The 22,859-nt window shown below is 44.1% G+C and overlaps 1 protein-coding gene and 1 non-coding gene across 2 annotated transcripts; both read left to right on the top strand.

Moving 5' to 3' along the window:
- Positions 1 to 8,376: 8,376 nt before the first annotated feature.
- On the top strand, positions 8,377 to 10,438 carry RPL37 (ribosomal protein L37; the record flags this gene model as incomplete). The annotated part of the gene is made up of 3 exons (XM_075078564.1): positions 8,377 to 8,518; positions 8,788 to 8,872; positions 10,190 to 10,438. Coding segments are annotated over 3 exons (297 nt in total), but the record flags the coding sequence as incomplete, so codon positions are not given.
- Positions 10,005 to 10,087, top strand: LOC142050851 (small nucleolar RNA SNORD72). Its single transcript, XR_012658161.1, has one exon. It is a non-coding gene; the product is annotated as a small nucleolar RNA SNORD72 (small nucleolar RNA).
- Positions 10,439 to 22,859: the final 12,421 nt, after the last annotated feature.

Raw genomic sequence — 22,859 nt, forward strand, 5'->3', positions numbered from 1 at the left:
CCTGTAAACACATCCTGTTCTGTGATTATTTGTTTGAAAGACCATCATGAGAGTGATTAAAAGTACGGTGTTTCTATTATGGGCAGAGGTTCTGTAGAACAATTAACAGTTAGGAAAAAGTATTCAGCAAACAGCAAAGTCCAGACTTCTTAGAGCTAGCAAATGGCTTTCAGATTTTTATAAATTATCAAAAAAAGAACTAAATACTGATCATTCCAAGGAGAGAATGTAAAATGTAAGGCTCGTGATAGCAACAGATGAGGAAGCCTCCTGTTTCCTCCGTTGTGTAGGCTCATGGTAAGAAGTATGCACTTCTGCCCATTTATTGGTGATTATATATTGTGTCACCTGAGGCAGTAATGAAGTCAGTGCAGGGAAATACCACCGTGTAAAAAAAATGCATCAGCCATGAGAAAGGTATCTTGAGAAAGGTTGGTGGTCAGTTTTGACTGAAGTCAATAACAGACTTGTAAAATGGTTGAGAGACTCGGCAGAAGAAAGCCAGTTCCCAATATTATTGCTTCAAAGGTTACCACATTTTATGCTGCTGTTAATATACAGTAAGACAGAATACGTAGGCTTGGACTTCTGACAGTTTTGTGATCTTTCTACAGTGCAACATTCCCTTGGGTATTTTTCCCTTCTAAAGCAGCCACTGCTTAGGCTACATCTCTCCCTAACACATATTCAAGCACAACTGAAAAACATTTCTAATTCACAGCAATTAGTTAACAAGTACTAACTAACATGATAAACTAAATCGAAAACTGTAAGTACTGGCATATTCTCCAGCATCTGCATAAGGGCCGGTCAAGCTGAGTTTGCCCTGCTTCACCCAAAGGCAGCCTTTCAGAGGCAGAAAGGCTAAGCTGTAGTGCCAACCATAATCATGGGACATACTTAACTGGACATTTTAGAAAACCTGTCTGCATATCTGCTGCCCAGGCAGGCAGACCAGCAACAGCATCTCCCCATGCCTTGCTAGCTGGTGCACAGCCTTGCCCTCCAGAAGACTGGTTGTGCTTCACGTGCTAGTCCAATCTAGGTCTTGTGGCCACAGGATCATGACCTCCACATTGTGATCAATATGAAAAAGTTCAGAAAACTCAATCTCTTTTCTGTGTCTTCTTTGCATACATTAATAAGGCTGGGTACTGTTTTGTCCTCTATTTTTATTGAAGTGAAATAGTGTAAGAGGGAATTTATGCATGGGTGTTAGGGGAATTCCCTGATGGAGCCAGTATGCCTCAGTTCCAGTAAATGCAAAGCTGAAAATGCCTGATACAGGGAAAACATATTCCAAAATAAACAGAAGATAACATTTGTAACTGCAGAGCTGAGCTGACCTTTGTTAGCAAAGCATTTGTACTTACGGAAGATTCTCAGCTGGTGAAAATAATAAAATGCAACAGTGATTCTGGTGACAGAAGGTGAACTTATTTTACCTGGGGAAACAGGCTTTATCTTCAATAAATACAGAACTTGCATTCATCCACTTTGTTTCACTGCAAAGACTTTTTTTCTTACAGTTTGTGTCTCACATTGAATATTAAAGGCAAACCCCACAGTTCCATCCAGGGTAAAGAGTGTTATGCAAGCGATGGGTTTTTCTACTTTAAAGTGAGCTTATGTTTTTATTTGTAGAAAAAGGACAGAGTCACCACGGATAGCAGTCATTTGTGGTAGTCCCAGAGCAAGATAAATGTAAATTCTTCAGAATGCCTGAAGTGAAATGTGAGAAAAAGTAAATAAATAACAAATAATATTTTAGGCTTATTTCACTGGTTTTCAGATTAAACATGAGTGACCCAATTTTCTCTAATGTTTTCTTTTCTGACCTTCCACTTTACTGCAGACATGTATTTTTTCCCTGAATGTTAGATCTAAAGGGAAACTTGAAATATGTGAGAAATAAATACATATTTCTGAAATAAAATCAGACACCTTATATTTCCCTAGTGCACATTTTGTGCACAGCTTTTTATTTATTCACACACTTGGATAGTTCTAATTGCAACATACATGGAAAATGTGAAAATGTGCTGTAGCAGCGTGTTTGACACTGACAGGTGCCAAACCTGGATGGGTCTTGTAAAACTGAATCACCTGCTTACCTTTGGAGAGAGAAGGCACTATAAGGCATGCATGTGTGTTTCTACAGCTACCCAGTATTCCAGGAGGAGAATTTGGGAGTATAAAATAATGGACATTGTAAGTTATATTCAGACAATTGGCTTCCAGGTTAGCAAATTTCAGCCATAATGTCTGGGCTTAGATGTAGGCTGTGTCTAGCTATGAATCAGCCAAGTTTTTGATAATCATTTTAGTAGAAAAAAAAAAAAAGGAAAAAGGAAAAAAAACATTGTTAATACTGCTAAGCATGTACCATCAATGTGTATGTGCCTGCACAGACAGATACACAGCCCAAATGGTCACACGACTTCGCAAGCTTGAGGCTAGCCAATGAAATGAACTGAGATTTACTGCTTTGGTGCAACAATGCGCTACAACCCTGCAATGGTTCTAAGTATAAGCATTAAATAAACCTAGAGAAATGTTAAAATTCTGAATTATGCTGTTGCACTGTGTGACAGCTGTGCCCCAGGTTTCATAGAATCATAGAATTGTTAAGGTTGGAAAAGACCCTTAAGATCATCGAGTCCAACCACTAACCTATCACTGCCAAGTCCACCACAAAACCATATCCTCAAGCACCACATCTACACTTACTTTAAATACCTCCAGGGATGGAGACTCCACCACCTCCCTGGGCAGCCGGTTCCAATGCCTGACAACCCTTTCAGTGAAGAAGTTTTTCCTAATGTCCAACCTAAACTTCCCCTGGCACAGCTTAAGGCTATTTCCTCTCATTGTAGCTACCTCCGCTGTACAGATGTACACTGCCCATGTTCCCCTAGCTAGACGGAACAACAAAGATTTTAGTGAGGTTTCTGGTGGGGAAGGACCTAGGATCCACCCCAGCTATCCTAAGGTAAAGGCTAAAGACATCTGAGGAAATGAGTAGGGAGCTCTTGCTCCTGCTGTGTTTGAGATGGTAGTCATGCTTCAACCATGATCTACCCAGTATTAGTGCCACCCCTCTGCGCATTTGCCAGTGGCCTGAAGATTACTGTCTGGTCTCTCTGTCCAACACTAGGGAGTGGTAACAAAAAATTATTGCTCTTCTAATGTAACTTACCTGTATGAGCACTGCTCATAAGCACTGTAGAAAAGATATTATCTGATCATCAGTATGAACCTATTCATGCCATCAAAAATAGAAAAGATGACTGACTGAGAAGTTTTTAATTCAGTATTGAGAAAAACACTCATAGACTTTCTTTAGTGTGAGTTCCAATGATTGATTTTTATTATTAAACTCTGGCATTGATTTCTGTGTGCTACATGTGAGGCCATATTTTGTGCTGGTCTTTATGGAAAAGAAGAGCCCCAATGCACGGAAGAGTATGTAGCTGTGATAAAGGGGATCTTCCCTTCCCATTCAGTGCTGGCCATAGGAAGCAACAGTATCACATGTATTTTATACACATCGTATAAGCCCTGTTATCAAAGAGTTTTTACAATTTTTTGATCATTTGCTTTGTATTTTAACAAGCAATTTCCCTATTATTGATAGCTGTTTAATTTTCTTCTACCCATTTTCATCTTAAACAAACAGAGAGTCTTTTGTATTATACTCATTAGTTTCTTACCAGGATGCAGCAGCCATTTTCATAAGCACTGCTGTTTGCTTATATTTTCTGTTATTGTCATAAAGATTTAAGAACTGGACAGATACTATAGTTTTCAATCCATAAACCTAATTTACTGTTGCTGTTTAAAGAGTTTTTACCAAGTGATTTGGAAGAAAAGCTTTAGTTGAACTACACTGTCATCTTGTGGTCACCAACATTTCTGGTTCAAATTCACACATGAAAGTTTTCTGACTGAACAACTTGGATACTATACAAATAAACTTATGTTTCTTGTGGCTGCATGGTAACAGATATTCAGTGTAGTTTCTTCCCCAGCAATTCCAACTGAGTTGCCTAGCTCTGCAAATCAAGACAATATCCAGAAACAAAGGCATCCAAACTGACCCTCATGAAAATGATGCCCCTGAAATCCTCAGTTCTCCTGAAGTCTTCCTGGGACATTGTTACCTAGGTCAGAGTGATCAATATCACAGCACCACAGAATCACAGAATGGCAGGGGTTGGAAGGGACCTCTAGAGATCATCTCGTCCAACCCCCCTGCTGGAGCAGGCACACCCAGAGCAGGGGGCACAGGAACACGTCCAAGCGGGTTTTGAATGTCTCCAGGGAAGGAGACTCCACAGCCTCCCTGGGCAGCCTGTGCCACTGCTCTGGCACCCTCGCAGGAAAGGAGTTTTGTTTCATACTGAGGTGGAGCTTCCTGTGTTCCAACTTGTGCCCACTGCCCCTGGTCCTGTCGTTGGGCTCAGTGCTGGCTTTATGGTCAATCTGCTGCCCACCAGCACTCCCAGGTCATTCTCAACAGAGCCGCTTTCCAGTAGTTCAGCCCCCAACCTGTACTGGTGCATGAGGTTGTTCCTCCCCAGGTGCAGGACCTTGCACTTGCTCTTGTTGAATTTCAAGAGGTTCCCTTCGGCCCAGCTCTCCAGCCTGTCCAGGTCTCGCTAGATGGCATCACAGCCTTCTGGTGTATCAGCCACCCCTCCCAGCTTGGTATCATCAGCGAACTTGCTGAGGTTACACTTGGTCCCTTCATCCAGGTCATTGATGAATATGTTGAACAGGACTGGACCCAGCACAGAGCCCTGAGGAACACCACTAGTGACTGGCTTCCAGGATACCGAAAGGCACTCCTTTGATCTAAGAAATCACATTTAGAAATACAGACTTCAGCTTGTCTCCACCTCTGAAGATAATTGGTATCAAGCACTGACTAACTTCTAGCATATATGAAGCCTGAATCTTCACTATTCCTACCCCTTCAAGTCTTCCCTGCTTGTACAAAGGGCGCTAGGTATGTGCTCAAATAAGCGATGTCATATGATAACATCAAAGGGAAATTGCTTGGATGTGCATGTGCCACACATAAGTCCTTTCAACCATGTTCAAGTTTGGTAGAACCAGTACAACTACTCTATTTTTTGGAGCAAATCCCACCATGGTCACAGCAGGGACTGTTTGGCTATACTGCACCCTGGTGACAGTGTTATGCAGTAGCATGACATCAAACCTGTACAAAACAAACGCCACTGTGGTTATTTGGTGCTCATACCCACCTTCCTCTCCACTGCCCAGCCAGCCCTGGTTTTGGTCTCCCTGTCCCTCAGCTGGACTTATTTGTAAGGCTGCTCTGCTTTAGTTGTGGGAGGGACTGGAAATGGGTGATTCCCCTCCTCCGCAGCAAACTCCTAGGGATGAGCAAGGAAGTCAGGAAGGTCTATGGGCCTTGGGTGGGATCAGCTTGAGGCTGAGGGGCTTGTACACTTCAGAGGGATGGAAGAAAAAATGGTTGGGCATAGCCAGTGTTGCTTTTTGCTTCAGTTTTCAACCCCAGCCAGATGGGACAGGCTGTATGACATGGTGTTAGCAGTTACAGAAAGGCACTCGCCTCCACAGAATTCAGTAAACCCTGATCTAGATGCTTAATATGATCATGGTATTTGCTGGCACAACAGAGTTTCTCCCATCACTGGACCTGGCTGGACCATGAGTGCTGTGCGGAAGCTGTAATGGGACCCCAGCTGCAGTGAGAGACTGCTGTTTCCTACATCAAAAAGACAGTGCTGAAGTCCAGACGCATCACCTTCTAAATTTTGGACCACTTCCTACACCTCAGAGAAGAAGGGTGAATTAGCCAGTACTGAATTTAGGCTGGTGCCATTCAACAGCTGCCAGTACATGAGTCTGTGGGTTTTGAGCAGGCTGCAGTTCACTGTTGGCAGTGGCCTCTGTCCTCACCCATGACCTGTGCAGGGGCTAAGAGCTTCTGAGATGGTACTGGGTCAGCCACAGCTCTGCCCATTCTCTACCCTGAAAGTATCCACTGCTCCTGGATACCGAAGACAACTGCATGACGATATCAAAAATCTTTCTTTCTTAACAGGTTTGAAGACACGTAAGTGAACAAGATTATTTTTATCCCACAAAGGACAAGAATAATTCCTCTGGCAGCGTATCCTTGCAGACAGCCAAAGCAACATATTTCTTTTGGAGGCCGTTGCCATGGCATCTGTCCAATGTCTTCACAGCATCTTCCAGATTTCTGAGATCTAATGAGAAAGAAAGAGGAAAGGAGGCACTAGTTAAAAGACACACAGCAAGGTTGCTGGGAGAAATATGACTCCAGTCCAGCCTGTAGGATGCATTCATACTGTTTGACTTAATTGGGATTTTTTTTCTGTATGGCTTTTCATCCATAGAACACCAAGTTTTCTCTTTTGATTTTTGGCAAGGAAGAGAGAATTGCTATTAAGGTGCTTTCCTTAAGTCAGTCAGGGCAAAATTCATTTTACCTAACTTCAGCCACCTATGTGCCTAGCCTGAGGGGGCTGTCTAGGCTCCTGTTAGAATTAATGGAAGGAGAACGGTTCCTCCCAAGGATGATTTTTCCAGCCTGCTTTAGACACCTAATTTAAGATGGTATGATTTACCCTTTGGAACCATTTATCTCTCTCTTTTAACTATGGCGGGACATGAATGGACTAAATGCCTCGATTTTCAGGTGAGTTAAAATGAATATGAGCAAGACCTCTGCCTTAGGTATTATTTTGGTGATAGAAATTGCTAACCAAAATGAAGGACCTGAGTGAACAGCCTGGGCCACATCTTTGTGTGTTCCGGAAACAATGCAGCTGAAGTCAAAATGGATTTTTGCTCCATCCCTCAACCTTAGGAGAGGTCAAAAGCCTCCCAGCACATAAATTAGCTCCAAAGGAATTCAGTGAGAGGCCACGCTCAGGAAACAAGTGAGGATAAATTAACATTGGACAACTGTGCAAGGCTGTTTGTCCGGGTGTGAAAAATGCAGCAGTCAGACACAGCCTCACTGCTTTGGGGATTGTGCTGTGGGATGATCCCTTTTTCTTGACAAGCTCCATGTTACAGCGTTCAGTTGTCCACACGTTCATGGTGTGAGGGTTCCTCACAGTTTGCCAGCTTGTGGCAGGCCCAGACACCTGTACTTTGGAATAACTGCATTTTTAGGCAGTAAAGCAGAAGCAGAGGTGAGATCTAACCTGCCAGATAAAGCCACGCTTCTATCAAGAGGTGTTAGACATGGTTATAGAATTCTACAACCAAGGACAAATAAATTAGCTTTACCATCGATTTCTGACTTTGTTTGAGATGACAAGGTCTTGAACTGGTGATAAACACAATTTTCTTCAATTTCTCTCCGTACATGTTATTTCCCCAAAATTAACTCTTCTAAGACCAAATTGAATATAGATCGTGAATGTACTGAAGACGCGTGCTAGGCTGCCATGCGAGAATTTAAACGGCGCATCTGAATAAAAGCCATTTTATGCTAACGATTCCACTGCGACGCTTTGCTGCGCAGGCGGGCTGCCGCGGGGCGGGGGACCGGGGCCGGGGCGGGGCCGGGGCGGAGCGGAGCGGGGCCGCGCGGCCGTCCCGCCGCCGGAAGCGCTCGCCGGACCACAGCGGAAGTGGGGCGGGGCCTGGTCTCTTTGGTGGTGGTGGCTGAGGAAGATGGTGAGTGCTGGGGCGCGGGCGCAGGGTATGTGCCGCCATCCGCCGCCATCCGCAGCCGCGCCGGGGCGGCGGCCCTTGTTTGGGGTGCGCGGCCATCCCTGCGGCCTGCGGCGGCCCGGCTCGGCGGCAGGACCCTGGGGTGGGGGCGCGAGACGCCTCGACCGGAGCGGGGAGACCGCGGGGCCGCGCTGCCGCCCGGGCGCCTCGGGGGCCGGCGCGCTCCCCGAGGCTGAGGCAGCCGTGTGAATAATGTAGCGAGAGGGGGTTCGGTGGCCCAGACCTCTTGCGGTGAGTGCACGGCTGGTCTGCCTGAAGCAAATTAACTTTTTTCAGGAAAAATCAGTTTACTCTTCATCGATGATGAGTTTGAGGAAGATGAGGAGGGCGCCGGGGGTAGAGCGAAGCCACCGAGAGGCTATTTCAGCAAGGGCCGCAGCGGCCGGCGGGGGGGGGAATAGGAAATGGCGGCGGGAGGCCTAAGGAAATTATTTCTGAAAGTGGAGTATACCTGTGGGCGAAACTGAGTTGGTGTGCTAGTTCAGTGTGCCTCTGACGTGTTTATCGGACTTTGTGGACTTCTGCGTGCTTTTTGGGGGAGCTTATTCTTTTAGTTACGCGACTTGCAAGTGGTGGAGATATTTCCAACATGCTATGTCTTGAAATGGTTTTCAGACGAAGGGTACGTCGTCATTTGGTAAGCGACGAAATAAGACACACACCTTATGTCGTCGGTGTGGGTCCAAGGCATACCATCTGCAGAAATCCACCTGTGGGAAATGTGGTTACCCCGCTAAGCGTAAGAGAAAGTGTAAGTAACAAACTTTTAACTGACTCGAGTATAAAAACCTGTGTTTCTTTGTTTTCTTAGACTTTTTTTCCAACCAAGGAAGAACGCCGTCATCTTGCAGCATTCAGAGCTTTTTTTTAAAATTAATGCAGATTTAGGAAATGTGCAGTATTTCCACACAAATTAATTTATAATTACCTTTTTCTGTTAGATCGAATAATTACATTTGTATAGCACAATGTGCAACTTAATTTTAGTGCAGAGGAGTAACAGTAACTTCTGTGTTTTAGATAACTGGAGTGCAAAGGCTAAAAGACGCAACACCACTGGTACTGGTCGCATGAGGCACCTGAAAAAGGTCTACCGTCGATTCAGGTATAACACTTTATTACACACTAGTGTGCTGAGAAATCCTGCATAGCTATCACTTAGTTATAAAATTCACCACTCAAAAATAACATTTTTATTTCTTTAGTACACTTAATGTGGTATGGTCTTTCTTAAATATAGCATGAAAAAAAGATGCCTTATAATTGGCTGTATACTCCTTTGAGGATAAAAAAATGCTCACTGTTAATAGGGTGTATAACATCCTCTGATGTTTCTGTTAAGTGTGGATAGTACAGAACACAGAGGCTATTGTAATAAAATATCCACATTTAAAAAGATATGCTTTGTGTAGCATTGTCTCTTATTTGTGTGGCAACTAAATTGCTGGTTGCGCTGAAGTGTGGGTTTTTGTGAGAGATAAGTCTTGAAATGTGCTACAGTCCCCTTTTGCCCACAAAAAAAAGTTCAGGACTTGAATAACTTCAGTAGTTGCTCTCTTGGAGTTCAGTTAGGAGTAAGGAGCTATAATATCAGATTCTGAGTTACAGGTTTCTAAAACTTGTTACAGGGCTTTGAGTTGTACTTAGGAGGTAACAATGGGGATATTGTACTGTTAAACTCATTAAGAGTTTATTTTTTATGACCTCCATATTCTGAAATGGAGCTCTGTAGCTTCTGGCCTAATAGACAAGAAAGCTGGGTGAAAAATACCAAGTAATTCAAGAGCCTCATCATAAAAGTATAGACTGTTGGATTTAATAATGAAAATTAGGAGGCTTTTAAGTCCCAGACCTGGGTGTAGCTGAAGAAGCCATTCAACTCTGGTGAGCGCAATCTTTCCCAGCAACAGCCCAAAAATACCTTACAGTGTGCAGCTGTAGTCTGCTTTCTACTGACTGTTGCTGAAGTGGAGATGTCATATCCAAAAGAAAATTTGGGGCTGATTCTTGTCATGCCTGTCTTAATCTCTGGTTAGGGGCACAGAGGGTTTCTGTAAGAAATTGACTTGCACTTCACAAATGAAATTTAGCTGAGTTGCGTAGTTGGAACATAAAGGTGTGCTGAATGTGGTGCAGTCTTGTAGTGTTAACTCAGTCACTGCAGTCTTCCTTTTGAGAAAGTCAAATCTACTTGAGCAGAAGTAGAAGAGAGCAAAAACTGTACTGCTTATTCTGGACACTTGTTAACAAGATGTTTCTTACTAAAATTGTCTGGTCATGTGAACTCCATAGTGATTTGAGTGCATTACTGAGATAAGCTGAAAAAAGCCAGTGAACTTGGATCTAAAACATTACTTGTCAGAAGATAACCTGGAGCAGGAATCATCCTTTCAAAAAGTGGTAACAATATTTCTACTTGTAGGAATGGATTCCGTGAGGGAACCACTCCGAAGCCCAAGAGAGCAGCTGTTGCGGCCTCCAGTTCATCATAAAGACTCATCTGTTGGTTAAAATAAATGGTCTTATCTAGAAAATCTGTCACCTTTCATACATGTTTTACTTCAGTGAAATGCAGGATTTCTGAAAATACATACTTACACACACAATTTCCTGACAGTATGCATTGAAATGATTCATTAAAATCAATCCTTTGACTTTTCGTTTGATAGCACCTCTGCCTTGAAAAGGACCATTATTTCTGCACTGAACTTAAAGAGGCTTGTCTGTGTTCCTTAAAGAACTCGTCTGCAAGAGAAATGGATTATTGGCACTGTGGACTTGTCCTTCTTGCCTCTGAGTTTTGTTGTGCCTTAGCATGGAGAGTCAGGATTTATCTCAAAGGCAGTAACTTGCATGATGGCTCTATCTGTTGTTCTGGGAGGGAACAGTTAAAGAGGGATGTTCAGTCTTAGGCATTTTTCACTGCTTGGTGGTGCTGAAAGGCCTACAAAAGTATTGCTTATTTAGAGGGCCATTGCTGCTTGGGCAAAAAGAAACTCCCCATCCCAGAGCACACATACTGCCGGGCACAAAGGGACTGGATACCGTTATAGCTGAGATAGAAGTTTCCTGGAATGTTCTGGGGAGGTGGGTGTGGAAAGCTGATGCACAAAAAGATCTGAGTTAACTATGTTGAGCATCAACAATAAATGGTAGGGAGGATCATGCAGAAATATGTACCCCAAAGTGACTTAAAAATTACGGATTGGTGCCTGATGGATTTGGATCCTGTGTGTCGTGTTACTGGGCTGCTCAGCTGGCTTTCAAACCCAGCTTTAAGCGTGACCACAAGATGCTCTTATGAAAGTTTGGGGAATTGCAGTAATGACCGCAAGAATGTAGATGATCAGGTGCCTTGAAGAGAAAATACTAAGCAAAAAAATTCCGATGTGTTAAGCTTCTGAGACTGTCCTTACTGTGACTCCTTTGGTTTCATCATGAATTTCCAGAAGCAACATACTGCTTTGTCAGTACTGCAGGACCAGCAGTTAACTTACCAGCTTGTGCAAATCACTGAAGCAATTTTCAGCCAGGTTTGAAATGAGTGCAACTGGCTGCACTTCCTTATATTTTCAAATGAAGTGTAGTTAATGCTTTTGGATACTTCAGTGTCTCTACTTGATCTGTTTCTAAACAAGAAATTGTACCCTGCTGTTCTCTTAGCATGCACCAAATGCACTGCACTCATTCCACTTTCATCTGCTCCTGGGAGAGTCTGAAAGTAAGTGGTGGTAAAGCTGTTAAAAAATTTGGCACATACTACATGTCCATGTATTCCCAGGGCTCAGGAGTGCATCTGAAATGTGGTTTTGGTGACATACTGGGAAACAAATACAGGAAGAAGTAATCATAGATGTCTTTTTGTTGTTACTCTGAGAATAACTGCTAAAAGCACCTTGGAACAGGTCAGCAAGGTACTAAGGGCTGCTTGAGCAATGATACAGTTGGCAGTGGTACAGCAGGTATTCTGACTATGGCTGGGAATGAAAGGCTTTGGTTTGCAAAGTCTTGCATGATTTTTGTGTAGTGGCGTTCTGAGCAGCGTGTTAGTGACCTGCAAATGTGATGTAATACTGCAAAGGCAAGCGCTTAGCTGTTTGCTGCTGCTGCTGCTACCTGTTAGCTCCTCAGTCTGTGGTATGCTTGATTTTTTGCATCCTACAGACTGGTACATACAGCATGGTTAGGTGGTGTAGTCTGAATTATATCAGATATTACTACATTTCGTATTGTTTTGTGTTGCAAGTCACATAGATAAAAGTATCAGATAAAGGTTTCTCGAAGGTAGAGGTGTTCAGGTGACTGCGGTGGTGGAAGATTGATCAGCTTTGGTATGTCCAGCTCTAAAAATGCAACTGCATGCCAGAGTTTAAAAAAAAAAGGATCCTTGTCAGCTTCTTCAGTCTCAACCTTATAAGTGGGAATTCCACTTACTGCCATGAAGCAGTATTTCATCTGTGTTGGTTCATATTGAAAGGATGACAAGATCTAATAGCTGTTCAATGCATGACAAGTCATAGATATCAGGCAACTAACCAATCCCGCACTTAAAGATAATTTAGACTTCTAGTACTGCTGTGCATCTTGCGAAGACATGTAAGTAACAGTACCAGTTTAGATAGTTTGTGCGTTTGAATTGGCAAACCCAATGTCAGTGTGAGACGTTGACTCCACAGCAGGAACAGTTGGACAGGGTGGTTCACACTTCCTGACCCCCAGCTGTTCCACCATGCAGTGTGCTAGCATGAAGTGCTAATTTTACTTTACCTGTAAATTCAGATTACCTCCTGTGTTGCTGTATTGTGAGGGTAGTATGGAGACCAATCCAGTTACTTTTTCCCCAGTGACATAAGCAAACAATGCCACTAGATCACTGTGACCCCTGGAAAGGGGAGAGGTGGTCTTAACATGTCATGAGATGCTCTAAGAGGAAGATGTTGAGAGAAGAAGGGTGTTAGTCACTTTTCCTCATGGATTTACATGAAGAAGGTTCATCATTTGATTGATGACAATGCATTGAAGACCTCTCTTAAGTTGCACACAGCTGTAACTACTACACTAGATTCTTAAACTTCTCTGCTCTGTTAAAATTTTATTCAGAACCCTAAATGAGAACTTTTGAGGTCTTGGCTTTATGCTACAAACGTGGAGGCTTCTTTACTCAAAATATCAAATGACTTGATTAAGTGATGCTATTTGTCTTACTCAGAATGTGTATAAGCTCCCCCACCTCGTGGGGCAGTTGGCATTGGCTGCATCCGTAAAAACACATCTATAGATCAAGGTGGATTCCAACTTAAATAATCGTGGGCGTATTTCATGAGGCTAATGAACATGTTAAGGCACCAGTCCTCAATACAGATTGTGGGCAAGTTGGCAAAATTCTGCAATTTGTTCATAGAAACGAAGTCATATTTCTTGACTAATGGGGAGATACAAGTTCCAGTGCTTTTCAGAGAGCACTGCTTTTTTGGTGTTCTGACTTCCAGGGTGCCAGCAAACTGGGGGCTTTGCTTTCTGATAAGGTATTTCATATTTAGGTAATTGAGATCTTGTATTTATATATAGGGAAAAATGCTAGAGGACAAATGACAGGATTTTCTAATTGCAGTAAAGCTGGTATAAATAACGCATTTAATCCTAGGTTTTATTATGGTGAACTTACCTAATGGTATGCAAAATAATAATTAGCTGAACATAGTACCGATCTTTGCCTCTTTTACTGCTACTGTTAAACTGTGGCATGTAAAGGGACTGAAGCACAGTCATCATGGTGCAAGGTACAGTACGTTGCCTACTGCAACTGTTCCAAGTAATTGCTGTTGTAGTTACAGAATCACAGAATCACAGAATGGCAGGGGTTGGAAGGGACCTCTAGAGATCATCTCGTCCAACCCCCCTGCTGGAGCAGGCACACCCAGATCAGAGGGCACAGGAACACATCTAAGCGGGTTTTGAATGTCTCCAGGGAAGGGACTCCACAGCCTCCCTGGGCAGCCTGTTCCACTGCTCTGGCACCCTCGCAGGAAAGGAGTTTTGTTTCATATTGAGGTGGAGCTTCCTGTGTTCCAACTTGTGCCCACTGCCCCTGGTCCTGTCGTTGGGCACCACTGAAAAGGGCCTAGTCCCATCGTCCTGACACCCACCCTTTAGATATTTATAGGTATTGATGAAATCCCCCATCAGTCTTCTCCAGGCTGAACAAAGCCAAGTCTCTCAGCCTTTCCTCATAAGGGAGATGCTCCAGTCCCCTGATCATCTTGGCAGCTCTTTGCTGGACTTGCTCAAGCAGTTACACATCCTTCTTAAACTGGGGGGCCCAAAACTGGACACAGTACACACCAAATGTGGTCTCACTAGGACAGAGTAGAGGGGGAGGATAACCTCTCTCAATCTGCTGGCCACACTCCTTTTAAAGCAGCCCAGGATATTGTTGGCCTTCTTGGCCACAAGGGCACAGTGCTGGCTTTATGGTCAATCTGCTGCCCACCAGCACTCCCAGGTCATTCTCAACAGAGCCGCTTTCCAGTAGCTCAGCCCCCAAACTGTACTGGTGCATGAGGTTGTTCCTCCCCAGGTGCAGGACCTTGCACTTGCTCTTGTTGAATTTCAAGAGGTTCCCCTCGGCCCAGCTCTCCAGCCTGTCCAGGTCTCACTGGATGGCATCACAGCCTTCTGGTGTATCAGCCACTGCTCCCAATCTGGTCATTAGCAAACTTGCTCAGGTTACACTCTATCCCTTCATCCAGGTCATTGATGAATATGTTGAACAGGACTGGACCCAGCACAGAGCCCTGAGGAACACCACTAGTAACGGGCCTCGAACCAGACTCTGCCCCATTGATCATGACCCTCTGAGCTCTGTTGTTGAGCCAGTTCTCAATCCACCTCACTGTCTTCTCATCTAACCCAGACTTCCTAAGCTTACCTACGAGGATGCTGTGGGAGACAGTGTCAAAAGCCTTGCTGAAGTGGAGGTAAACAACATCCCCTGCCCTCCTTTCATTGACCCAGCCAGTCACACCATCACAGAAGGCTGTCAGGTTGGTCAAGCATGACCTCGACTTGGTGAATCCACGTTGACTATTTCTGATAACCTTGTTCTCTACATGCCTGGAGATGACCTCCAGGATGAAGTGCTCCATCACCTTTCCAGGGATGGAGGTGGGGCTGACTTGCAACAGATCCACAGCAGCTGGATGACAGCATCCTTCTCGAAGGGAAAAGTGCCAGCTGTAAGATCTCTAGAGAAATCTATGGCTTTAGGGTGGTGTTCAGTCACCACCAAGCCCCAGGAAACTGGGTATGGTCATCTTGGCCACTGGGAGGAATAGGTCAGGCTGAGATAAATCTCTCTACTCATTTCATGATCTGAAAGGGAAGACTTGATGGACCTAATTCAAATTGCAACTAAGTGAAATCCACCATGTTAAGCCTTGGGTAGTGTATAGTAAAGGTAATGTAAACTGAGAATCAGTTTCTTTCATCTATAAGATTTTTACCACTGGACTTCAAGAACGTGTGTAATTTTACAGTTTTTAGCACCCACTAACATAGGTGTTGTGGTTTGTCTGCTTTATCCAGAAGAGCCCATCAGGCAATATAAACATGAGCTGAGATAGTCAATTAAAAGTGCTTCTTTATGTATTCAGATAGGAAAACCTCAGTGAAACATTTAAATGATATTCAGGACAATGGGCCAAGCTATTTCTTGTGATTCTCTTGTACTTGGTGACAAATCTGGCCCAGTTTGAGTCAAGCAGTACAATGGTGAACTACTCTGTTCTCATACTTCTCACGGAAAGAGCTGTCAGATATTCAGCTGCTACTTAAAAGTACAAATTCCTTGTTGCTAACAGCTGTTTATTGGTTGCAATCACAAGTGCAACATTACCTGGGATTTCTGATATAGGGGGAGCAACGTGTATCATTCAGTTAAAGTGGTGCAAAAATATAGTTAAAATATGCATACAAGAATATAAGAAAACAAACAAATACAATAAAAGATGAAAATTGAGAAAATTATTTGAAGTCATAAAAGAAAATAAATTGAAGCCACAATATCAGATTAAAAAAAAATCTATTCTTTCCAACCTTCCTTTTTTTTGGTAGAACTTCGTTGACATATTCTTTAGATATCATTTTTGCGCTTGATTTGGGAGATGGAATAGAAAAATATGGTAGCATTTTGTGGTAATAAGGACAGATTTTATTTCCTACTTTTGCCTTCCTTTCCTATATGATAGCCTGTAGGTATCTTTACTTACGCGTCTCCATTTTCCATAGTGATCAAAGCAATAAAGCCCATCTAAAACTATGCATGTGCAATCTCACCATGTTATGAACTTCATCATCTTAATCCAAGTAAAGATCAGCAAGACACGCATGGGACAGCAGGCATAGCAAGTGGCACTCCATGTGTTCTTTCATTCTCACACCGCCTTACTTAGCTCTTGGCATTCTAAGTATGAAATAGTATGTCTGTGCAGATTGTACACCATTCAGAAAATAGTCCACTGAGATCTGATAGACATTTGTGTTACTACTTGCACAAATGACCCTGCATACACTGCTTCTCCAATGTTAGAGATTAGCCTTTCCACAAAACTGTATGATCTTATACCAAATTTATACATGTAGACACTTCAGATAAGCACAGAAATTCTTAAGATATTAGACAGCCTCTAACATGTAGCCAGTACCCCTTGCTAAGTACTCTTATAGATGTACTCCAGCTTTACCCTTGCTCTCTACTGGACTTAACCGAGCCAGTCTACAAGAGCCTCCAGGAAACCTAGAGCAAATCCTGACCAGTTGGAGGGGCTGGATCTTGCCGAGTATTAGATCACCTTGTTTTGTAAATACAAGAATTTCACAAGAAGATGAAGGGAGAAAAAGAAAAGGGGAAAAAAAAAAACCACAGCAAAACTCAAACCGGGTTCCCACCTGACTGCAATAATCTATTTTTCCAAAAGATCAATAACTGAGGAAAAAAATGTTAGCGGTCTCAGTTTGTATGTTGTTTTTACTAACAATAAGTGCTAACATGGGAAAAAGCTCATGCAGCCTTTTGCATGTCATATTTTTTATGCACTAGGGCCTATAAATATCTGACGTCTATTTAGATTTCAAAACGTAATTGATCATTAAAGTCCTATCATCCATTAGGTTCCCTTATAGGAACTGTTTCCAGCTATTTTACTGAATAGGTGTGTTCTTACTATATATTCCCCTTATATCTTAGAAACACTGGTAGACTCTTTCAGGCTTTTTGCTGGCTCAAGTAACTGCAGATGGTCCCAGCTATCACTTGGCTCAAACATACACTACTGAGCAGCATTAAATTCTGAAACTGAACCTTTGCTATTATTTACATGCTTGGCTTTGCATTTCTGTGTCTTCTGCCAACTCTTCTTGTTTCTCTCTTTTGTGGTTTCTTCTATGGCACCACTGAAAGTTTCTCAGATGTGAACCTGCTGAACAACTGTCAGGGACTAGAAACTTGTCTCAACGTTGTTGGCAGGCAAGTTTCACTGCTAAAGCCTGATCACTACGGCAGCTGAACGGAACAGTTTAATCACCAAGGTCGACCCAGCAGGAATGTGTGTCCCATTATCTCAGAGTACTCGTCCTCCGCGCATATGCCCGGGCCCAAGGCCAACTGGCAACATATGGGGCGGGCTCAAGAACTCCCTACTGGAAGCACAAAGCCAATTTATCCCCTACAAAGGAAAGGGAAGTAAGCGGAGCAAGAGGCCCCCATGGCTCAACCATGACCTCCTGGGTCTACTCAAATCCAAAAGGGAAGCACACCAGAGATGGAGAAGTGGAGGATTATCTGCCGAGAAGTACAAGGGCATTGCCAGAGAGTGCAGAGACACAGTCAGAAAAGCAAAAGCCCAATTTGAATTGAAACTGGCTGTAGACATAAAAAATAACAACAAAGGGTTCTTCAGACATGTCAACCATAAGGAGAAAAAGAAGGAAAACATAGGCCCACTGTTAAACAGAAAAGGAGAATCAGTCACCAATGATGCAGAAAAGGCAGAGGTCCTCAACACCTTCTTCACCTCTGTCTTTACCAGCACTGTTGGGTCCCAGGCTTTGGGAACAAAATTGCCAATTGAACCAAACACCAACCCACCATCAGTGAAGGAAGAGTTAGTATATGAATTACTACAGGAGCTTGACCCCAACAAATCAATAGGCCCTGACGCCATCCACCCGAGGGTGTTGAGAGAGCTGGCTGACACCATTGCAAGGCCACTCTCCATAATCTTCGAGAAGTCATGGAGAACGGGGGATGTCCCAGAGGACTGGAGGAAGGCAAATGTTACCCCTATCTACAAGAAGGGCTCGAGGGAGGATGCGGGTAACTATAGGCCCACCAGCCTTACTTCAATCCCTGGGGAAGTTATGGAACGAATCCTCCTGGGGGCCATCACAAGTCAAATGAAGCACGTGATTGGGAAAAGCCAACATGGCTTCACTAAAGGCAGATCGTGCTTGACAAACCTGGTGGCCTTCTATGACAAAGTAACTTGCCTGGTTGACATGGGGCAGGCACACATCCATATATCCACTGGTTAAAAAAGAGTACTTGTATGAGGACAATAATGGTGACTGTCCTCAAGTTCTTACCAAAGAAGTCCTCTTTACAGCAACTGAACTAGCAAAGTTGAAAAAGGACTTTGTGAGAACTCCGAGGGAATCAGAGACAGAATATGTGTGGAGAGTGTCTCTGTTAGGGAGGGTTGAATTTTGTTGTCAGAGAAAGAAGCAGAATGGAATTGGAGTCCAGGTGTGTTCCTAACTACAGGTAATTGCCGAGCCCCATGGTCACTAACCCAGAGGGCCGCATATTGGGCGGGGGGCTGAACCCTTTGGAGAGGGGAGATCCCCTTGCCATAACAGGTACAGTGGGTCAGTTAGTGGAAAGTGTGCAGAAGGCAGCCTGCTTCCAAATGATGTATGATCGGGAACTCAAGCCTAACCAGAGTTCCCTGATGATGATGCCTGATTCCCTGAAACCCATCGGGATCCAGTTACAGAGGAATATTCAAAACACCTTTGAAGGAGAAATATGGCTACTTTAGAAGGGACAACAACCCCCAGCCATCGGCAGTTAGGAAGGAAAGTGTGGACGTGGGGGGAGGTAGCACAGGAATTAATTAATTTTGGGAGAAAATATGGCCCTGTTGGTGGAACATTCCAAAAGAAAACCAAAAAACCGAAACTAGGGTCGTACGGTCTACAGAGCAAGTTAACGATTTGCAACTGCCAACAGGGATGGACCAAGGCTTGAAGCCACCCTGGGGCAATTATTCGGGAAAAGAGAAACCCCTAAACCAACAGGGGTTATGGCATTTAGGGATTCAGAAGGGCATTCCCTGAGACCTGATGGATGGACTCCCAAACCAAAAATTGGAAAAGCTTGTACAGAAATGATCAGGGAGGAAAGTTGCTCTTGGACTGGTTCTCAATGCCCCACCCCTGATAGATATCGAGGGGGAGCTGATTAGGGAAAAGACGGAAAACGAAAACCTCTGCTCCCTGAAGGGGGAAGGGGGAGGCAGAGGGTGGATGTTTCTAAGACAACTCACTTTGAATGTAAAGGGGGATTTATTAATCACGGTAGCTGTGGGACCGAGCAGAAGATAGGTATTTTCTTAATTGATACTGGGGCACAAATCACTGCATTGGTGCTGACCACAGCAGAACAGTGTGGGATCTCAATCCCATCTAGAAATCTAATTATCCTAAATGCTCTGGGGACAACCTATGGCTCTAGTGACACTACAGTTACCAGGAGAGGAAGCCCCCATTAATACCATGGTGGCCATAGGACCTTTTCAGACAAACCCTTTAGGCATAGATGTATTAAAGGGAAGGCAGTGGTGTGACATCCAGGGGAACTCATGGTCTTTCGGCATCCCCCAGATCAGGCAATTAGCTGAGACACCTTGGGCAGAGGTACACCTATTGCAAACAGCACCTGGCCTTCCCCCCCTCCAAGATTACTGATGTGAAACCTTATCCGTTGCCATTAGGGGCCAGAGAATGGATAGCCCCAGTGACTGAAGATCTCAAACAAAGTGCCTACCCACTCCCCGTACAATTCACCAGCCTGGCCAGTGCGCAAACCTAATGGAAAATGGCAGCTGACCATTGAATATCAGCGTTTGAATGCAAACACTGGTCCCCTGACTGTGGCTGTACCCAACATAGCTGAATTAATTGCAACCATTCAAGACAGGCCCACCCTAGCTTGGCAACCCTTTATGTGAAGGACATGTTCTTTACGTTTCCACTCCAGGAGTGTGATTGCGATCAATTTGCTTTCAGTTGGGGAGGACAACAATATACTTTCACCTGTTTGCCTCAGGGATATAAACACTCACCTACCCTAGCCCGTTATGCCCTAGCACAGGAACTGACAATAATCCCGGCAGAAAGAGAGGTTAAAGTCTACCAGTATATTGACAACAGACTAATAGGGGGACATACTATAGCTTTGGTAAAAACTGTGCAGGACTGAAATATTAACCATCTGGAAGGAATAGGCCTCCAAATACCAAAAGAAAAAACACAAACCCCTGGCAGTGAAGTTAAGATTTGGGGCATCTGGTGGAGAGGAGGGCCAGTTTGTATCCCTCAGGATACCCTCTCAGCATTGGATCAGGTAAAAACCTCAGAAAGTAAAAAAGAGTTGCAACACACCTTGGGACTATTGGTCTTTTGGAGAAAACTTATCCCAGACTTTGCAATAATTGCATGCCCCTTATATGATCTGTTGCGAAAGAGGGCGATTTGGGAATGGACTTCAGCCCACAACAAGGCATTGCAACTGCTAGTGTTTGAAGTAAGCACCCACCAAGTTTTGGGCCCTATCCACCCCACTGATGCGGTTCAGATTGAATGGGGGGGGTTTGGACACTCAGGATTGTCAATTTAGTTTTGGCAGAAGGGACCAGAAGTTCCTATCTGGCCAATTGGGTTCTATTCTAGAAGTTTTAAGGGTGCCGAAAAGCGATACGCCAGCTGGGAAGAGGGTTTGTTTGTAGTGAGCTTAGCTCTTAGAGAAGCGGAGTGAACCATCTGCCAACAACCTACAGTTTTAAGGGGACCCTTTAAGGTAATTAAGGCTGTGTTACCAGGGACCCCTTCCCCTGATGGGGTGGCCCAAAGGGATACTGTAAGGAAATGGTATGCTAAAATTGAACATTATTGCAATGTTTTTTCCACCACCGAAGGTGCCCCAAAGGTGTTATACAGGAAGAAGTGACAAACCTTCTGGAGGAGGATACCCCGCCTCCTTCCATTTGCCCCACCATTTTCAGACAAGCTGCAAAATGTGTGGTTCACAGATGCCTTTGCTAAGCGGAGAGTAAACAGTGGAAGTATCAAGCTGTGGCTATTAATGTGGATTCCAAGAAGGCAATAATAACCAAATGACAGGGCAGTGCCCAAGTGGGAGAGCTAGTGGCAGTACAGAATGTGTTCAACAGCAAGAGAAGAGCAGGAACTCCAGTGTGTATCTACACTGAGTCATTTGCAATATTCAAAGGGTGCACAGAATGGCTCCCTTTTTGGGAACAGAAAAACCGGGAGGTGAATCAGGTGCCAGTGTGGCAACAGGAGAGGTGGCAAGAGATCTTAGGTATTGCCAAGCATGGAGATTTTGCAATAGCATGCGTGCCCTGCCATCAGGAAGGGAGTACTCCAACAAGTGATTGGAATAATAGGGCAGACGAGTTGGCCAGAATTGCCCCTCTGCAAAAGGAGAATCAAACAGGAGAAAATTGGGATAGGTTCTTAGAATGGTTGCATATTAAATGTGGCTGTGCAGGATCTAATGATTGATACAAGGAGGCACAAGCCAGAGCCTGGCCTGTCACTTGGGAAGCTTGTAGGTCCTGTATTTCAGCTTGTGAACAATGCCGATGCCGGCTAGAGCGACACCCCATGGAAGAATTCCCACTCCATTTGAGAGATGAAGACTCTGGAAAGTCTGGCAAATTGATTATATTGGGCCTTTCCAAAAGTTGGAAGGGAAACAATATGTACTAGTAGGTGTGGAAGTCATTTCTGGCCTAGTCCAAGCCAAAGCATTTCCACGAGCAACTGGGGTAAATACAGTGTGGGCCTGAAAATTTGGTTTAGCTCCCTCCCAAAGCCTAGTTCTATTCAGTCAGACAATGGCAGTCATTTTACTGTCACTAGAGTACAGGAGTGGGCACAGGAAGAGGGAGTCAAATGGGTATTCCACACCTCGTATTACCCCCAAGCCAATGGGATAGTGGAGCGGACTAATGGGCTCTTAAAACAATTTCCGAAACCTCATAAGCCACACTGGGCGGAGTGTCTCTGGGATGCAGTTACCCGAGTCAGCAACCGCTGGGGGATAAATGGATGCCCCCGACTAAATGCCTTCTGTCCTAAACCCCCAGTTTTAATCCCCAAAACTCAAGCTCCTAACGTTCCCAGAGAACCAGCCTTTTTCCCTGGACAGCCAGTGTGGGTGGAGATGCCAACCATTGTGGCCATCCCCCTTGTACTCGTGGAACCCCTTGATAGGCAATGCCTGGAAGGCTAAAGATGCCTGGGGAAAGGAGTACAAAATTAACCCTCGCTGGATTGTTCCCTGATTTTAACCGTGCAGCCCAAGCCCAAGCAGGGAGAGTCGATACTTTGTTTCATTTCACAGGAGACCTCAGTGGGAACGAGACCGAAGGTGGCAAGATCAACATTTGATTTATGTAACCATCCATGTTTTTGTGATCTTTTTGGTAACGTTTGTAGGCTTAGGCTGGATTTGCAGAGCGAAATGTCAATTTTATTGTTCTGGTGTATTGTATGGACCGCGACCCCTGGATCAATCAGTTACCCCCTCAGAGACTTCGGGGATGAAGGGAATGATATGAAGAATTCTTTTATGCAATTGGCTGAACAAATAGCAGGTGTTTACAATCTCACAAAATGCTGGATATGTGGAGGGCCATTTGGTCTATCAAGTTGGCCCTGGGTAGCTATACATTTGCTACCAAAATGGTTGGTGTGTAGATACAATGAAGTCAAAGGGAACAAAACAT

This window comes from Phalacrocorax aristotelis, chromosome Z (assembly GCF_949628215.1).
Source record: "Phalacrocorax aristotelis chromosome Z, bGulAri2.1, whole genome shotgun sequence".
Lineage (NCBI taxonomy): Eukaryota > Metazoa > Chordata > Aves > Suliformes > Phalacrocoracidae > Phalacrocorax > Phalacrocorax aristotelis.